The following is a 19,192-nucleotide window of genomic DNA, read 5'->3' as shown; positions in this document are numbered from 1 at the left end:
GGGAGGGAGAGTGGAGGGAGGTGGAAACAGGAATCAGCAGCAGTGAGTGAACGTGCATCGGGAGGAAGGAGCCAGAGAGAGAGAGAGACAGAGAAAGAGAGAGAGACAGAGAGCAAGAGAGCCCAGCAGGGGAGGACAGGAAAACAGAGGACAGTTGGCCGTGCCGTTCGATCCCCCAAACGCAGACGGAGGCTGAGAGGATGAGCGAGAGTGTGAGCGCGGCGGACAGAGAGGGAAACAAAGGCTGACTGGAGCGCCGTTATCCCAGCGCGACGGGCGGAGAGGCGGCAGCGGGACTCACTCGGACCAAGGAGGACAGCTCCCGCATGACTTTGTGAATTTTTTTTTTGGGAGAGAGGGAGCGTGTGAATGAGTAGGAGCGAGAGCACGCTTTCTCAGGGAGGAGTACAGGACTCAGGGAGAGAGTGAGATCCACATCAGGACTGTGCTTAATGGGGAGGGTTTTCTCCAGCGTGTTGAAGATTCATTCACTCATTTTCTTTTCATGGATGGCCAGTTTGGCTGAACTTTCTCACAGCCGATGAACTGTACCGAGAGCGGACAAAAGAAGCCATATCACGAATGCTTGGTGACACTTGATGTATTAGTTTATTTTGTTCATAGCAACAGTGAGCAAACAGGCTTAACATTTCTGGTGTTACTTTATGCAGAAAAAGAATCAGGTTCTTCATATGCAAAACTTTGTGTGCTACTTAATGAGTTAATTAACGAGTTATGCGGCAAACGTACTGCAAACTCTGGTTTTGTGATTAGTTTAAGTGCTCTTGGCACAAGGTCCTTTTGCAGTGTTCTGTTTTTAGCCGGAAGTGTTTTGTCACTGTAACTGTGTGTGTGCGTGTATGTGTGTGTGAGGGTTTGTTTGTGTGCATGGTACTCTTGAGAAATATTTGATTTCCTCGGCGGACTGGTGGCCCTGCTGCGCTCTGGCCCCCCGTGTTTGTTGGTGAGCCTCGTAGGCTCTCAGGGTCCCAATGCCAGCATCGATTAGCTTCACGCCGGCACAGCCGCGGGGACGACTTGGCGGCCGCCTGCCCGCGTGCTCAGCAGACTATTGATTGGCAGCCGGACCAACGGAGCCGTTCCAGGAAGCTCAGTGCGGCGTGCGCCCGAGCCGCTCGGCTGTCTGATTGGCTGAGCGTGCCGTGCCCCCCCCCCCCCCCCCGCTCTGCTGCCTGATTGGTCGAGCGTGGCGCCGACAGGCTTTGCGTTGGCGGAACTCGTTGCCTTTTGTTTGGGTTCTGTCAAGATTCCGTCTGGCAGGATTCTGCCCCGCTGTCTATCGCCATGGCAACAACCTGGCAGCCGTGAAGTTGTAACTGGTTGTCTTCACGAGTTAGCATGGACCGAACTTTTGCAGTGACTCTCCTACATGTGACTTGGGTAACATTCTTTCAAGCCAGCCGAGGTTTTTTGAGGTGCTGTTTCTCTCTTCTTTCTCCTTCGCTCTTGTGATCTGTACATCCATCCACAGTCAAGTTCTCACTCTTTCTACAGTTTGGTGGGTCACACCTCTCATTACGTTTGTAGATCAATTCCACCATCACCAACAGCAATTAGGTGCTGAGACAAGCGATGAAACAAACATTTTTATCTCGGATATTCAGGTCACGTTCAGGTTCCATGGTGAGTTTGCGTGTCTGGCTAAGTGTGACTAAAACAGCATTGCCGTTAAACTCAGGTCTGGCCTGCTAGCAGCACGCTAGCCAAACACCGCTGTCCCCCACGTGCAACAAACCCAGTGCAGAGCCACTAGCAGAGCGTTAGCGTCAGCTGACCTGCTCTCCTGGGTTCACACGTGTCACTCTCGTGTAGCTCACGTGTTTTACTCTCGTGCAGCACTTCATAGGGAACTTTGTCACATTTTGTTCCCTCCTACTTGCCTTTGGTTCAGCGCCAGATAGATTGGAACCTGTTACCACGGTGAACCTGTTACCCAGCGACTGGCCTTAGACCCAGCACAGCCAGACAGTGGTTCTGCCATATTCTTGATGTATTGGTGCTATGTTCGAGCTGCCATGGCTCGACTTTGAGGCTTTAGAGTCTATGTGCCGCATCTCTGCACTGCTACAGAGCTGTTTCTTTTATTTCGTGCAAAGTTCACGTTGAATTTTTCTACCCCTTTTGCACTGTTTCCCTTCAACACTGTGCGCCATGGGTGGTATAATGCGGTAGCCGCGGCTAAGAGCTCTTCATTTCAGTCGTCTGAATGCCATCTGATTGGATGGTGCCGATGCCGTTCGAGTGTGCGGGACGGCACAGCGCAGATCTGCCGCCGATACGCCGCTCCGTGTTCCGCTCCACGTCATTATAATCACCGGTGCATTTTTATAAACTCTCGACGAAAGTCTCGGAACTTACCGGCACTGAAAAGACACTTCTTGTAACAATCGTTCACAGAAGCGACTGACTGGCCCCAGCCTTGCTTGGTTTTGGGGCACCAAACCATCCCAATACAGCCATCGGTGCCACGTCACACCAACTCAATCAACGTCTCGTCAGTTGGAGGACTGACACGGCAGCTCTTCTGGCGGGAAATCCTGTCAGGACGGGACAGCTGGAGGGCGAGACCAAGCCAGCCATTAAGAGCAGGGTGCGGCTACCCTTGTGGTCACTGAAAAGGGCTTCTGCGGTTTTGCTAATACACAGTAGAACTGTATTGAAGGACAAGCTGGCGAGCTCTGCTCTCTGCTAAGACTGTTCCGGACTGTTCCGCACTGTTGAATGGTTAAAGAACTGTTAGAGGTTACAGACTGTTGCTTCTTTGGCAGAGTCTTAGTGAGATGGTCAATGACCTTGCTAAGCTGAGCTGGAGTAGGTTTTCTCTCAGGAAACTGATTTATTAAGACAAGCTATGCTTGATGGAACTCTTCCTCAGATAAGAGATGTCATTTAGGGTAATGAGGGAGTGATTGATTGTCCAGTCAGCCTCTAATGAGCCCTCTCCTCACAGCTCTCTGTGGGTGGAACTTCAGACGGAGCCAATCAGGTCTCATTATCATCAAGCTGGCTAACTGGTGCTTGTCGTTACAGTGGGAACTCATGTAGTGTTGTAGTGTTGGTGGTCATTCACTTTAGAACTTTATAACAGGACATGACAACAATATGCTCTGGTTTTGACCATTCTACAAGGTCATCTCTGGGACTCTCATCAACTGAGTGGTTCCTCTAATGGTGCTCAAATTATGTCAGATTTGATATACTTTAACTTCACAGAAGACCTTCAGGGCTCTGCTAGATTACTTCACCTTTTTCTAACTCTGTGAGTGTGTCTTTAACAGCCTGTGTACCTTTAGGGTTTTGTGTTTCTTTAGAAGGCGATAATAGAATTTGAACTAGTTAATAGTTTCTAAGCGCTAAGCAGCCTGGAGAAGGGGCAGGACGGCGGGGGAGGGGCTGCCGGGCAGCGCGAGGTTGTCTGGAAGAAGCGCGCCAGTGTGACTGAGAGGGAGTGGGCACGCGAGAGGCGGCGGGAGGAGGAGGAGAGGAACCGGGCCCAGTGCGCCGTCTGGAAGCTCAGAGAGGGCTTCCACGAGAGGAGGGACAGGGAGGGCCAGCGTCTGAAGGGACACGCCGTGGAAGAGGGGAGGGAGACGCAGCCAGAAGTGATCTGGAAGCGAAGGGAGGAGGAGGAAGAGGAGGAGCGGGTGAGGGAGCGAATCCGGCTGGACGACAGTGGGCCCAGAATCATTTGGAAGAAGAAGGAGAGGGAGTGAAGGGTGTAAAGATAAGGGGTGTGCAGTGACCCACGGCGGGGAGGGAGTCTTGTGGTTCGGACACTTTTCCACTCTGTTTATGGCATGGACTGTTTATCTCATTCGGGCCCTGAGGTTTGGATCAGAACATTGCGATGTGTATCGGGCTGTATCTGGTAGAACAACTCTGTTTTTCTTTAAGTGATCAGCATTAGCTGGTTCAGTGCTCTCTCTCTCCCCCTCTCCTCCTTACTCTTCCTCTCCTTTCTACATTGATCTGTCTGTTCCCTGGAAGTCTCTCCTCTTAGTCTCTGCTCCTGTTAATAGGCTTTTTATGGGACTCTGTCAGACACGAGCTACTAGAGTGGAGCTTAGAACATGCTAACAGAAGCGTGTGCACACACACACATACACACACACACACACACACTAACAAAGCATTTGCTGAGCTTTCTCTCTCTCGTCATTCTTTCTCTGTGACACAATATTTAAGCCAAGTACCAACATACAGGTATTAAGATGACAATCATCGTGTCAATCTTCAGTGTGTGTGGTGCTCCATTTTGATGCTAATATCCGACGTAAAACCGAATTATTTCTATGCAGCCTAGGGTCTAATGTAAAGGCCCTCACACAGAGATTAGCATGCACTATAACAGAGATTAGCACTGTTTCATCTTTGATCTGGGGGTTGTGTTCCATTATTTGACTTCTTCTCTCTATCTTTGTTGGTCATGTTCTTTATTTCTCTGTCGTTTATGAACTGAACTCTCAACTGAACTGTCGTCACTCCGGTCTGACAATGAAGGACCGGCCGCCAGAGAGACGTGGTGAACTGGAACACAAAAGACAAGAGCATGTGTTTTTTTGAAAGAGAGACTTGGTGAGATCTGAGGAGAAACTAAAGCCAACTCGGACCGAGTGCCGTCACTGCACTAAACACACCACCGACATGGAGCTCGCTCCCAAAACCAAATACACCCCCTTCAGAAGTGACTCTTTCAGCTCGACGGACGAGACGGCCTCCAATCCATCTCTCCCCTCCTCCGCTCCGCTCTCCCCTCTCACTCCTTCTGCCATCCCTCCTTCTCTCTCATCCTCTTCCCTCACCCCCATGCTCCCGCCCGTGTCGCCGCGGCCGGCCGAGAACAGCCCCACCACGCTATGTTCCTTCTTCCCGAGGATGGGGGCCCTGCGCCTGGGCATGTCCGCCACTCTGCTCCCTGGCCTCAAGGCCTCCAGCAGGCCTGAGCAGGTCGCGGCGCCCCACCTGGCGCCGGGGGAGGCAGTGCTGGACGCACCCTCCGCCCCTGGTGCCCCTCCCTTACCTCTAATTGCCCCGTCTCCCCCTCCTCGCCCCCTGCAGGACATGAACCGGCTGGGTGGGGCATCTCGGAGGGCCCGGGTGGAAGGGGGCCAGCTCGGGGGAGATGAGTGGACTCGCCACGGTTCCTTCGTCAACAAGCCAAGCCGAGGATGGCTGCACTCGGACAGTGTGGTCAGCACCACCGGCGTCTCCTACAGCGTCAGGGTAAGGTCAGGGGTTCCTGCTCAACCTGCTTCTCTATCTTTCTCGTTTGTTTCTCTCAGCTTCTCCACTGATCTTGTATGGTACAAGAAGGTGATCAACGCTGGGGTCATGGCCCATAGCTCCGCCCACTGGATGTTCTCCAGACCAGCCTGATGCATTTAGCACATAACACGTCACACGGTCACACCCCCTGACACTAGCAACACTTGATATTGCACATATCCCCAAAGACACATATAGGCCTGTCGTGATAATTACATTATCGACTTTTTAATCGAAAAATTATCAAATTTTTTTAACCGCGATCATTTTTGCTGATGTCGATAATTGGCCATTGGGTTTCCACACAAATTTGTTTACATGAGAATAAACCGCAACTACGTTAGATTTTTAGAAAGGCAGGCAGTGCTGCTCTCTCGCACCCCCCTCCCCCCTTAAGGGAAGACAAATTTGTGATCAGAGTGTCACACCTACCGGTTAGGAAATTAGTGCAGTTCACGGAGAGTGTATGCGTCAATAACAGTGCTTCCACACACACAGGCTAATAGGACTCAAAATGATTCAAATTATTCACTTTTTATCACAATATTTAATGGTTGTTTATTATAGTGTTTATCGCGCAAACGGTGGAAGCGTTTATGCTTGCCGCATCACATTCTTTGCAGTGTTGTTCGAAACGATATGTGGTAGTATAAAGAAATACCCCTTAAAAACAGGGAATTGAACATTTAACTGATGTATTTTAATGTTGCTTTGTGTTTCAGGTTTGAAAAGTGCTGGAATTTGTTCGTTTCACAACAAATAGCTGTCTGACTGAACAGTTCTCTTGTATTACGTTAACAAATACGAGCCTCTTGTAATTCCAGGACGAAACATGAAATGTGAAGACATTAAGATTGGGCGTTTTGAAAATAAACAACCATTAAATAATGTGATAAAACGCAAATTATTTTGAATAATTTCGAGTATATGTATAAATATTTAACTTAATTAAGTTTAACACGCTGGGAAATATTGAAATGGACCTTGAAAGTGACATGTAAAGGTGTAGGAACCCTGTAAACATGACTTTGTTCATTGCGCTGAGGAGCGGCGCGCGCGGTTTACAAAATTCAAGTGGTGCACGACCTCGCGAATCGACAGCACTAGAAAAAATTCTATAATGGCACTTTAAAATGACAATATTATCGTTTATCGCAATAATTTCTGGGACAATATATCGTTCTGAAAATTTTGTTATCGTGACAGGCCTAGACACGTAACATATTGCTTGTCTCAGGCATCCCATAGACATGGGCTGCTCTGGTTTTACAGACCTACTGCCCTGCAGAATATACTAATAAACATACTCAGAGAGGCTGGTTCCAGTACATGAAGGGATCTGTGCATTTGTTTCAATACACCTGGCTTTCAACTCTGGGCAGTGGGTCTTCAGAGCTGGAGATATGCTCCTATACCATATCCCACTGAAGAACTCCTGGGACCGTAGGATCTTTAGGACCTAAGTTGGTCACCCGTTCTCTGTGACACTGGAGTCCTCATTAGTAATAACTCCTGCGAGGACCACAGTACTATTGTACCTACATGAACAGAAACATGGTTACTGCTGCCTTGATCTTCAGACCCTGACTGACCCCAGCAGCGGGTAAGGGCTGGTGAGGTTGACCTCTTTGGAGTCGACATGCTCCATCGCTGGCGGCCGCCAATCAGAAGACGGCAGCTGCTTTGGGAACCAGGATGTGTTTGATGCTGGGTGTGAGGCACTCGGTCTGGCCCTGTGTGTGGAGATCAGACCCCTGCTCCACAAATACTCTCCTGCACAGTCCCTGAAGTCCCGTGTTTTGTAACTGTTGTCCCCCGCCCGCTCTTATAAACCTCTTGGCCAGGGGGCCCTCGTAGGATTTAAAAACGATACTTTACTCTAAGCAAGAGTTCCGTTTTTGTGGGCTTGAAATAGTTCAAGCTTCTGAGAATGGCACTGCTGATAGCTGAGCTTGTGGGCAGGTGGTGCCTCTCAGTTTCCTATTGCCTTGTTGATACTGGTCCACATTAGAGAACCTTTGGACCCCTTCCAGGAGCACATGCTACATCACTATCAAACTCCACTCAGATAACCTAATAGCCTCACGCACCTGGCACGCGGTCTGGGCTTCGGGCAGCACATGTAAATATAGTCACAGAGCCTCCGTTGCTAGTCAGGACACCAGATTACACCCAAGACCGCATCGCCACACCTATTCACTACAGGTGCAAGTGTAAAGGTGCATGTTTTGAAGTTTGATATTATCAGTTCTGAGGTGAAGATTTGAGAGCATTTTTTTCCATAAAAAAAAAAACGCATAGATTCTACAGCTCTGAGAATATACTACACAGATTACTTTAGCTGATTAGTTTCAATAATATTGAAAAGAACATGCAGTAAGGTAAAACTAGTCACTTTATAAAGTGTTACCTTTGTAAAATGAGTCAGAATGAGCTGTTGTATTGTTTGGGGACTGGCTCCAGGGGGTAAATGTTGTATTGTTTGGGGACTGGCCCCAGGGGGTTAATGTTTTATTGTTTGGGGACTGGCCCCAGGGGGTTAATGTTTTATTGTTTGGGGACTGTCTCCAGGGGGTTAATATCACTGACGGTTTCATACTCACAGACAGCTGCACCCAGGCACAGTGTGAAGTCATTTTGCATAACCAATGTTTTAACAGGAAATTCTTCTTGGGTTACAGAATAGCTCGGCCTGTGTGTACATGTGTAGGTGTGTGTTTGTGCGTGCGTTTGTGAGTATATACGTGTGTGTGTGTGTGTGGGTAGATGCAGGAAGTGGCCAGGGTTAAAGTGCTAAAGTGTTGCTTGTATTGTTGGTCTCTGCAGTACATGGGCTGTGTGGAAGTGCTACAGTCCATGAGGGCGCTGGACTTCAACACCAGAACTCAGGTTACCAGGTAGCACAAACGCTCCCTCTCTCTCTCACAAGCCTTTGCACTCATCCTACCAAAAGCTTTATCAGATGTGCACTTTACTGTGGGCGGGTAAAAAGACTCACTTCCTTTAAACATTAATCTCTCAATCTCTTTATCTCTTTTCATAAGCGCCATCTCCTGATGTCAGTGATAGTGGTAGGGGCTGGGCAAATTTCTGTTTTTATACTCTCAAAATGGAAGTGTGTTTCTGTGTGTGTGTATGGGGGGGTGTTTGTGGTTTAATGTGTGTGTGCAAGAGAAAGTGTGTGTGTGTTTTATTATTTTAATACCATCAGGCAGCTTTGCTACCACATGCTCTTATTATAGGAGCTTCTGGAAGCCTCTGGAATCTTTGTGGTTTCTCCCAGTTTGTATAGCGCTGGCTAGTATTAGAGTGCTATCTGTGTTTCAAACATACAGATTAAAGCTGCTTGTTTTAGCATTAATCATATTTTCCCATTTCAGAGGTAGTCAGGGAAAGAGAATGTGTGTGTGTGTATGACATCTAACATCTCGCATGAGCAAATCTGACAATACAAAAAAGAAAAAACACACACACACACACACACACACACACACACACACACACACACACACATACACACAAACCACCTGTCACCTTTGTGTGGGTTTGTGTGTGTTCTACTAACTCTACATCTTGTGTGTTTCAGGGAGGCCATATCAGTGGTATGTGAGGCAGTACCAGGTGCCAAAGGAGCTCAGCGCAGGAGGAAGGTACTGAGATCACCCTCTGCATTTAACCACCACTCACCTCTCCACAGCTGAACCAGCATCCCATCCCCGTATCCCACAGCAGTACAGCAGCACAGCACAGTCCGTTCTGAAGCGCGCACACACACACACACACACACACACACACACACACACACTGAACCACTCAGAAAATTCAGTTCCACAAGATCACTACTTCATCATTACTTGAATCGGCTCATTTTGGAAATCTCCCTCTCTCTCTCTCTCTCTGTCTCTCTCCCTCTCTCTCTCTCTCTGTCTCTCTCTCCCTCTCTCTCTCTCTCTGTCTCTCTCTCCCTCTCTCTCTCTCTCCCTCTCTCTCTCTGTCTCTCTCTCCCTCTCTCTCTCTCAATGTCTCTCTCTCTCTCTCTCTCTCTCTCTCTCTCTCTCCCAATGTCTCTCTCTCTCTCTCTCTCTCTCTCTCTCTCTCTCTCTCCCAATGTCTCTCTCTCTCTCTCTGGTTCTCACTTCCTCTCTCCTTCTCCCTCTCTCCCTTTCTCTCTCTGTCTCTCTCCCTCTCCCCCTTCCTCCCTCTCTCTCTCTTCCCTCTCTTCCTCTTTCCTTCTCTCTCTCAACCTCTTTCTGACTTTTACTGACATATCAAATATACACAACGTTGTTGGTATTCTGTCCCACAGTGTCACATGGTTAGACAGGTGTGGCAGGTTTGTAGTGAAAGGCCAGCTGTGTGACTCCAGTACTCGCTGTGAGTGTGTGTAGGTGAGTGTGTGTGTGTGTATATGCATGTGAGTTTGTGTGTGTGCGCGTGTGTGTATTTGTGAAAATGTGCAGCTGTTCTCTTCTTGTTTCTTTCTATCTTTGGGCCTTTAGTGGTTTCTTCCTTATTGTTTCTGTTTCACACATTTTATTGGTAAACACATGAATGAATCACATCACATATTTATTATTTATTTATTATTTTATTTATTATTATGTTTTATATTATTAGTAGTATAGAATGTGGTGTCTTTAATATTCATAGTATGATTTCTCTCTTTCAATCTTTCTCTCAATCTATCTCTCTCTCTCTCTCTCTCTCTCTCTCTCTCTATCTCTCTCTCTCTCTCTCTCTAGCCTTCATCTCGCTGTCTCTCCTCTATCTTGGGGAAGAGTAACCTCCAGTTTGCCGGAATGACCATCAGCCTCACCGTGTCGACCAGCAGTCTGAACCTACTTGCAACCGACTGCAAACAGGTCAGACACTACCACGCAACTACGACCACCCAGACATTACCACGCAACTACGACCACCCAGACACTACCACGCAACTACGACCACCCAGACACGACCACGCAACTACGACCACCCAGACACTACCACGCAACTACGACCACGCAGACACGACGACCACGCAACTACGACCACGCAGACACGACGACCACGCAGACCCGACGACCACGCAGACCCGACGACCACGCAGACACTACGACACAACCACCCTGACAGATCCATGCAACCACAACCACCCAGGCACAACCACCCAGACACGACCATGCAACTACAACCACCCAGACACGACCATGCAACTACAACCACCCAGACACGACCACGCAACTACAACCACCCGGACACGACCACGCAACTACAACCACCCAGACACGACCACGCAACTACAACCACCTAGACACGACCACCCAAATAGATCCATGCAACCACAACCACCCAGACACTACCACACAACTACAACCACCCAGGCACAACCACCCAGACACTACCACGCAACTACAACCACCCAGGCACAACCCCCACACACTACCACCCAGGCACAACCACCCAGGCACAACCACGCAACTACAACCACCCACACACTACCACGCAACTACAACCACACACACACTACCACGCAACTACAACCACCCAGGCACAACCCCCCACACACTACCACGCAACTACAACCACCCAGACTCTGTGGACATATTCACAACCTTCACATTAGGAATAAAAACCTTTGAGTGCAGTTTGTTGAAGCTCTTTCCTGTTTGGCTGCAGTTGCAGGTTGTCTGCATTTGGAGGCTGGTGGTCAGGGCCTTCTGAGTGGGTCCTGGTCAGGCACACAGTGTTTTATTTAGAGGCCACTGTGGAGTCTCAGAAGTAGAATGGAGCTCAATGCCAATCTGCTCCTTGTATCCACCTCCTCCTGGAGAACAGTACTCGACTCTTTAACAATGCTCCTTAAATACTGGGAACAGTGCCCTCTTGAGATCAGGTCTGTTGTCACGCCCTAGTGGGAAGACTAGACTTCTAAGAAAGAAAAACAATCCAAAACGATTAAATATATACAAGCCATAACCTTCAAACCAGCGTGCTGAAATGGGTGTAGCATCCAGGCAACAACAGTTTGGTGTGTGCAGTCGGACTGAGAATTTGCCTGCGTGATGAAGCTTGAATCAAATCTCACAAGCACGAGTTACACCCAGAACCTTACGCTGTAAGCCACTGGTGAGTTAGCAGCATGCTAGCCATGCTTTCCTGCTTTTATCCATCTGAGTCAGTCACACTATGGAGAATGCTACAGTTCCACCTGCTACTTTCACAACAGCTAGTGGGAAGGTTTAAAATACAAAACGTAACGGAAAAGCCAAAAACATAACCGAAGCCATTGGCATCTTCGTTTCATCGCATTAGGGCTTTCATGAGTTTCGCCCAAGTAGGACAAATTAATACTTTATTTTTTATTCTATTTATTTAGTACTTTTCATAAACACATGACCTATATGAAAGCGTATGATCATTTTACGCATTTTACGCATTTTTCTGCCATACGGATGGCAGAAGCCCAGGTTTCCCAGTAGAACACTGCTCAGAGCATCACACACCATCTTTGCTTTGTCTTCTTCCCATAATGCATCCTGTTGCCAATCCTTCCCCCAGATAAGTGAAGCACACCAGGCCATGATGGCCATTTTATTCCACCCTGATGCTCCTGGCCATCGCAGTTCGGTCCTTGTGGAAGTTGCTCAGATCCTGACGCCTATTTCTCCTGCGTCCTTCACATCACCAGTGTTACGGATTTCACCTGTTGGTGGATTTAATGCTGTCTGATCGGTGTGAACGCATTCGGCACCTTGGACAGTTCGGTCCTAGAGTGAACTGGGCCGGGTCGGTTGGCTTGCCCTGCGTACGGGGCCCCTGGGGGGCGTTGTCCGTGGCTCTGGGGGACTCCTCTCTGATCTTGTAGAAGCAGGTGGTCACCTTTCTCCACTCCCTTCAGTCTGATGAAGGAGCACGTGAGGCCCAGAGCAGGACCTGGGGGAGGTGATTAAGCAGGAGGTGTCTGGACAGTTTTGTGCCTCCTCCACGTGGTGCTGTGAAACACATAAATCACACCTGAGGTGACTGCTACTGCGTACCTTGGTCTATTTATGGCCACAAACTCTCACTCCTTCACTCGTACTGTCTCCTGTACTCTCTCTCCACCCCACCATTTCACCTGGAACACTGCCTTTATGTCTGTTCAACTTATCCTCCATCCCTCTCTCTCTCTCTCTCTCTCTCTATTTCTCTATCTCTTTCCCTCTCCCCCCCTCCCTCTCTTTCTCTCTCTCTCCCCCTCTCTCTTTCTCTATCTCTTTCCTTCTCCATCCCTCTCTCTCTCTCTCTCTCTCTCCCTCTCCTCTCCCACAACTCCACCCATGTCTTCATCTGTTTTTCTTCCCCCACAGATTATCGCCAACCATCACATGCAGTCCATCTCTTTTGCGTCCGGCGGAGATCCAGTGAGTCGCCTCCTCCTCCTCCTCCTCCTCTTCCTCCTCCTCCTCCTCCTCCTCCGCATCGCTGCTGCTCCTCTCCCTTCATCTCCTCATGCCCATGTCTCTTCCTCGCTCCTTGTCTTCCTCCCCTGTCTTGTGGCTTGATCTAATTCCTCTGCTCCTTTTCCCGCTGCAGCTCTGCTCTCCTAATGAATAGTGTGCCTGTTTCAACTCGAAGACGTCCGTTTGTCCCGCCCTCCTGACTTACCTGTCCTCCCATTGGCTGTTTTCTCGCCCTGCGCACACTGACTCCTCTCCCCTCTTCCTCTGTTCCTCTCCTCCTCTCCCTCCTCCTCAGGACACAGCTGAGTACGTAGCCTATGTAGCCAAAGACCCTGTCAACCAGAGAGGTATGAGATGAAGACTCCTGAAACACCTGCTCTGATTTGGGGGTTTTGTAAATACAATATTTGCTGTGTATGGCTCGCTGTACCTTGTTGGAAATCACAGTAGTATCAGTATTGGATGTACTCAATCTATGAAACAAATGCATGTCTGAGTGGCCCATAATGGTGTGACGACGGCTGTGGTCTCCCTGTGTGCTAGCGTGCCACATTCTGGAATGTTCTGAGGGTTTGGCCCAGGAGGTGATCAGCACCATCGGTCAGGCCTTCGAGCTGCGCTTCAAGCAGTATCTGAAGAACCCGCCAAAACTCGTCACCCCACATGACAGGTCTGTGTGTGTGTGTGTGTGTGTGTGTGTGTGTGTGTGTGTGTGTGTGTGTGTGCGTGCACGTGGGTGTTGCTTAAAATAAAATGCATGTATTGTTCTCTCTCTCTCTCTCTCTCTCAGAATGGCCCCATTTGATGGGTCAGCGTGGGAGGAAGAGGAGGAAGACTTGGCCCCGCCTCCTGAGGTTCCATATTATAATAACTTCCCAGGAAAGCAGCCGCCCCCAGGAGGCCTGGTGGACATGAGGACACGCCCTGGACACACTGGGCCCACGCTGGTGAGACCTTCTGATCCCTCTTCTCACTCTCTCTCTCTCTCTGCCTCCCTCTCTCTCTCTCTCTCTCTCTCTGCCTCCCTCTCTCTGTGCTTCATCCTCTGACTCTGTTTCCTCAGCCTTATGGACAACCTGGAATGAGCGATATCCATAAGCAACCTCTGCCCCCACTACCAGGTCAGTTTCTCACATAATCTCAATCTACCTGTCTCTCTGTCTCCTTCTCACTCTCTCACTCTCTGTCTCTCTCTCTCTCTGACTCCTTCTTACTCTGTCTGTCTCTTCATGGTGAATCAGCATTTTTATGTCCGCGTTGTTAATCACTGCCTTGTAAGTGTGGGCTCATACTGCTTCTCTGATGACACTGTTAATAGCTTCTCATCCTGAAACGAGCCTTTCACATTTCTCCCTCTCAGTGGGGGTGAAGGATGGAGGCCTGTTTGACGACCCTTCATACGTCAATGTGGATAAACCCCCGCCCCCCTGGGGCTGCAGCCAATGGCAGCACTCACAGGGACGCATTTGACATGAGTGAGTGTAAGGCTTCCTACTGCAGAGGTGGCCGGTGGTTCAGACCTCGTCGTGCTAAAGTATCTGTAGAGTCCCGTCAGGTTTGGTCCTGTGAAGTAAAGCCGCTCTTCTCCGTCTCTGCAGAGCCGTTCGATGATGCGCTGGGTGTGCCGTGCACGGCAGCGCCCCCTCTGGCCGAGCAGCTGCAGAATGAGCCCTGGTTCCATGGCCCGCTGAGCCGGCGGCAGGCCGAGAGGCTGCTGGGAAGAGATGGGGACTTCCTGGTGCGCGAGTCCGGCACCACGCCGGGCCAGTACGTGCTGACGGGCCAGCAGGGAGGCCAGCCGAAGCACCTGCTGCTAGTGGACCCCGAGGGAGTGGTGAGAGATGGGAGGGGGAGGAGCTAGTGGACCCTGAGGGAATGGTGAGAGATGGGAGGGGGAGGAGCTTGTGTACTCAGAGGGAGTGGTGGGAGATGGGAGGGGGAGGAGCTTGTGTACTCAGAGGGAGTGGTGAGATGGGAGGGGGAGGAGCTAGTGGAACCTGAGGGAATGGTGAGAGATGGGAGGGGGAGGAGCTTGTGTACTCAGAGGAAGTGGTGAGAGATGGGAGGGGGAGGAGCTTGTGTACTCAGAGGGATTGGTGAGAGATGGGAGGGGGAGGAGCTAGTGGACCCTGAGGGAATGGTGAGAGATGGGAGGGGGAGGAGCTAGTGGACCCCGAGGGAGTGGTGGGAGGTGGATGGGTGGTAGCCAAGTCATCATGAATGTTAATTTGAATTCTGTCCGTTACCTCACCTCATTGACTGTGACCCCACCCACATCTCTGCTCCAGGTGCGTACCAAGGACCACCGCTTTGAGAGCGTCAGTCACCTGATCAGCTACCACATGGACAACAGGCTGCCCATTGTGTCTGCGGGAAGCGAGGTGTGCCTGCAGCAGCCTGTGGAGCGCCACGCCTAGAGGGGGGCGGCGGCCTGAGACGCTCCTGCCATCAAACCCCACCCACTTCTGCCTGCATGTCGTCGTGACTCCTCCCTCCCGTCTTCCTTTTTTCTTCTAGACTGTTCCGGAGAATGGCTCGCTTTTTTTGGTTTGCTTGTTTGGTTTCTGACAGACACAAAAGACAAAAAGGAACATTGAGCTTTGTACTTTGCTGTCGATCCATTAATTTCAAAATGATTGCTGCAGTCATTGGACTTGAGGACCAAGAGGAGGTCAAACCCGCTGAATTGGGCGTCAAGGAAACGCACGACTCCAGGAGAAAATAACTGCCAAAAAAGGGACGACCATAAAGCCCTTCGAAAATGGTGTAGAATGAGTGTGATGTCACTTCCTCTGCATGTCTTCCTGCCTGGCGGAGGTCACAATTGTAAAAGTAGCAGCAGTCATGGGTATTCAGAGAGTGTCAGGTGACCCGGTAGAGTAGAACCGGCCCTGTGAACCACTCCAAAGAGACACACCCCAAAGCCCATGGGAGTTACCCAGACACACTGTTGGCTTTAGCGTGGTCACTTTCTTCTCCGATGCCTATTTAGGATGGTATGGTTGTGCAGTTCCTGCAGTTATGGACATGGATCTCCTGGCTTCAGTAGTTCTTCAGTGCAAGCGGAAGTCCAACTGGTAGACCAGCTGAGTCACCGCTGGGCTGTGTGGAGTCTTCCACTCAGCCCTTTGAAAACGTCCCGCGGCACTCCCGTGGTGTGAAAACACTCCCCACCCTCCATGCGAGACCTGAGGTAGCACCGGGTGCAGTTCTTTATGCAAATGAGAAGGCTGCTACCAGGTCTCATTGGCCATGGTGGAATATATCATGGAGGGAGGGTGAAGTAGCTGATACACTCCCTCCCCTCTCCCTAAAACGTTGGAGCTGACCCAAGAGGAAATGAGAGAGCATTAAAAGAGAAACACAACAGCCATCAATGAGCCTTTGGAAGGGATGAGCTGAACTGAGAAGTCAGAAAAAGTAGATGGTGTTGGACTGTAGATGAAGTTGCTCCAAGCACATCTGGACTTACACTCAGAAGGGGCGAGGCTTCATTTGGGCCTTTCTCTGTGATGTGATCTACGAGGGACATCTGTGGACTGTTGTGATGTCATCTATGAGTGACATTTTTGGCCTGTTGTGATGTCTTCTAGAGCACCTGATGTCAGCTGGGTTTATTCTCGTTGTGTTTCAGGTCAAGTTAATTGTACTGTGTATTTCTTTTGCCTTCTTTTTTAATCTATAGGTTGTTTTTTCTTCGCATTGACAATCTTTCTCCATGTGTGCTAAAGTCAGGAGTGTGTTTGAAATTGGTAATTAGGTTTCTAGATAAAATTGAGAATATGAAAATGGGCATGTTAAAATCAAATGCCTATTTACTAATGCTCCGATAATATTACGCCCCCATTTGAGTATAATACACTCAGTTAAGTAATTTTAAGAGTCTATGAAATGTCTAGCCCTGTAGTAAACTTTGAGAAGGAAATATACACTCCAATAGAATTTGGGGGACTGTAGTCTTTCTGAGCAACTCTGACTACAGAACACATTTCTTTCACAGACAGAGCATGAAAAAACAGCTCTCCTTCGATCTGGTGTGATTTAATTTACATTCCTGTATGTTTTGGGCTTTTATTCTCGGCACGTCCTTGCCACTCAAGTGTAGTCATCTTGTGTTTTAAAGAAGGGGGCAGGGCTGAAACTGAGCTTTCCTGCCAAAAATATTCTGCAAAAGACAAAAAAGCTATTCAAGATTAGTTTGATTCAGTCCAGGTTTTAGGTGATGGCAATCCTAGTGGGTTTTCTTGCACATTCTCTTAAACCAGTTGTGTATTGAGCTCTTTTTAGTGCCGATCTGTGAAGTTTTGAGGTATCTTGTTATCATTTAGATGTGAATCGAGATGTTCTCTTGATATTGCTTGTTTGTGTAGAAATGCCTGAGCAACAGAATGTGTGCACATGCCTTAGATATGCACATGCCAACATGATCGTCATGTCTGTGAGCATATCCTTATTATAGACCGTGTGTTTGGGGAAAAGCCAGATAGAAAAGCGTCGATCAAGGTAAATTTGCTTGATACTGCCAGATGACAGCAAGACAACAGATCCTCTTAAAATGGGGTTCTACGTATTTCTCCTAGCTTGGCTTCCTGTCACAGCAGGGTCCGTTTCACCCCCTCTGTTATTACTTTCTGTAAGTAAAACACGGTGCTCGTGATGATGGCATGATGTCAGGCCCCTCCCCTTCCCTCCGTCGACCCAATGGGCGGCGTGAGAGACGTGACAGGGCCGGGTCACAGGAGACGAGTCCGCTCTGCGTCTATGGGAGGGTGCGTTGTTCAGGCTGCCTACGCAGCCACTACACAATTACGTTTATTTTCTGGTTTCCAGGGCCTTTCCCAGAATGCAGCTGGTGTAATAATAAGTGGCAATGCGGGCGGCGATCTCCATCTGCGGCTGCCCAAGCGCGCAGTGATCCTGCGCCGTACTTTTCTATCTTCAAATCGTTGTATTTGTTCGGCCTAAACAGGCGTGTGTGCGCGGAAGGATCCAGAATCTCCGGCCCACGTCCCGCTCCGGCTCAGTGTGGCTCGGCTCATTTTCATGTTGCACAGTGGCCTTCTGTTGCATGGAAACCTCCGGCACCGCTTGTGTAATGGTGATTGTGCTCTGATTTGTTTGGGATCTGTTTTTTTTTTTTGTTTGTATTATGGCTGGTTGTGGATGTTTGCTAAACCATTTTCTAAACCAAAGGTTAATTTGTCTTTATCTGCACAGATATTGATTGTCACATTTTTACTTCTGATTTGTTTTAATACTCTTTTTAATGTTCTTTGGGGGAAAAATACGTGTTTACATATGTATCTGAAACTATAGATTCCATATATAAAAACATACTATCATCTGTTTCAGACCTTGGGCACATTTCTTTATCTCTGCTGATCGGAATAATCTTGGCCGAACACAAAAGGTTATGTTTGGTTTACAGAACAGTTTCCTGCCATATTAGTTCTTGTGACCATCTGTCTGTACGAAGGACTGTGGCACCAGCACTCTTCCTCCTGATCACCATGACCTTGTCCACGCTCCCCTGACACACTTCATTCACTCTCACTGCTAGCGTGATCATCCTTATAACGTAGCATCACCGTCACCTGGGCAGTGCACCTTTATGAAAGAGGTGGTATGAAGTACAATGAGCCTAGGTGGTGTAGAACTCCGTAGATACCACGAGAATCGTAAACTTGGAGAGCGTGAAGATCTACGTGATTTTTATACGTAGATCAGAAGCCATAAAGGAAGATCTGATTCTGATGATGCCTGACGTAGATCCCAGCTGACTTCCTGCCTGTTTGCACTATATCCACCGTACAGCCATGAGCACTGCAGCCGTGTGGTGCATTTATTTCATCATAAACACACCATAGTCCTACACGTACAAGTGTGTGTGTGTGTTCACTGCAGTCATACACGTACTGGGGTGTGAGTGTGGGGGTGGGTGTGTGTGTGTGTGTGTGTGTGTTCGTTCACTGCAGTCATACACATACCGGGGGGCTTGTGTGTGCGTGTGTGTTCACTGCAGTCATACACGTACCGGGGTGTGTGTGTGTGTGTGTTCACTGCAGTCATACACGTACTGGGGTGTGTATGTGTGTGTGTGTGTGTGTGTGTTCACTGCAGTCATACGCGTACGGGGAGCTGTACTCGGGTGCAGAGGAAGATCATCTAATCAGCAGCACTGGTTCACTGAACCGCATTACAACAAAAGGTTGCAAGAACAAACGGAAACTGCCTGGACAGCCAAACGCATTCAGTTAGTCAGAAGTTCTGACAAAAACATTCAGGATGTTTCTCAGAACAGTGGAGGAATTAGAGACACCACACGTCTCGATTTGAAAAAAATAGTGATGGTCACATTGGCAGGAAGCTCTCGTGGGCTGGCGTGTGGTCAATATAAGGTCTGCGGGTACAGCGTGTGGAAAGACAGTCAGGACCAAACGCTCCAGGGTCACTACACCTGTTTGCCAGCAGCGCCGATACCT

The 19,192-nt window shown here is 49.0% G+C and overlaps 1 protein-coding gene across 1 annotated transcript; it reads left to right on the top strand.

Annotated features, from left to right (window-relative positions):
- The first annotated feature begins 21 nt into the window (after positions 1-21).
- Positions 22-18,056, top strand: shc1 (SHC (Src homology 2 domain containing) transforming protein 1). The gene is given in 13 exon segments (XM_076970129.1): positions 22-5,244; positions 8,113-8,183; positions 8,873-8,936; positions 10,029-10,148; positions 12,618-12,671; positions 13,006-13,057; positions 13,254-13,380; positions 13,501-13,657; positions 13,774-13,831; positions 14,071-14,132; positions 14,134-14,185; positions 14,309-14,544; positions 14,999-18,056. Coding segments are annotated over 13 exon segments (1,761 nt in total). The 5' UTR covers positions 22-4,665; the 3' UTR covers positions 15,128-18,056.
- Positions 18,057-19,192: the final 1,136 nt, after the last annotated feature.

Source organism: Brachyhypopomus gauderio, chromosome 13 (genome assembly GCF_052324685.1).
Source record: "Brachyhypopomus gauderio isolate BG-103 chromosome 13, BGAUD_0.2, whole genome shotgun sequence".
In the NCBI taxonomy this organism is placed as follows: Eukaryota; Metazoa; Chordata; class Actinopteri; order Gymnotiformes; family Hypopomidae; genus Brachyhypopomus; species Brachyhypopomus gauderio.
Note: the sequence above shows the minus strand (reverse complement) of the source record. Positions and strands in the feature narration are given on the sequence as shown.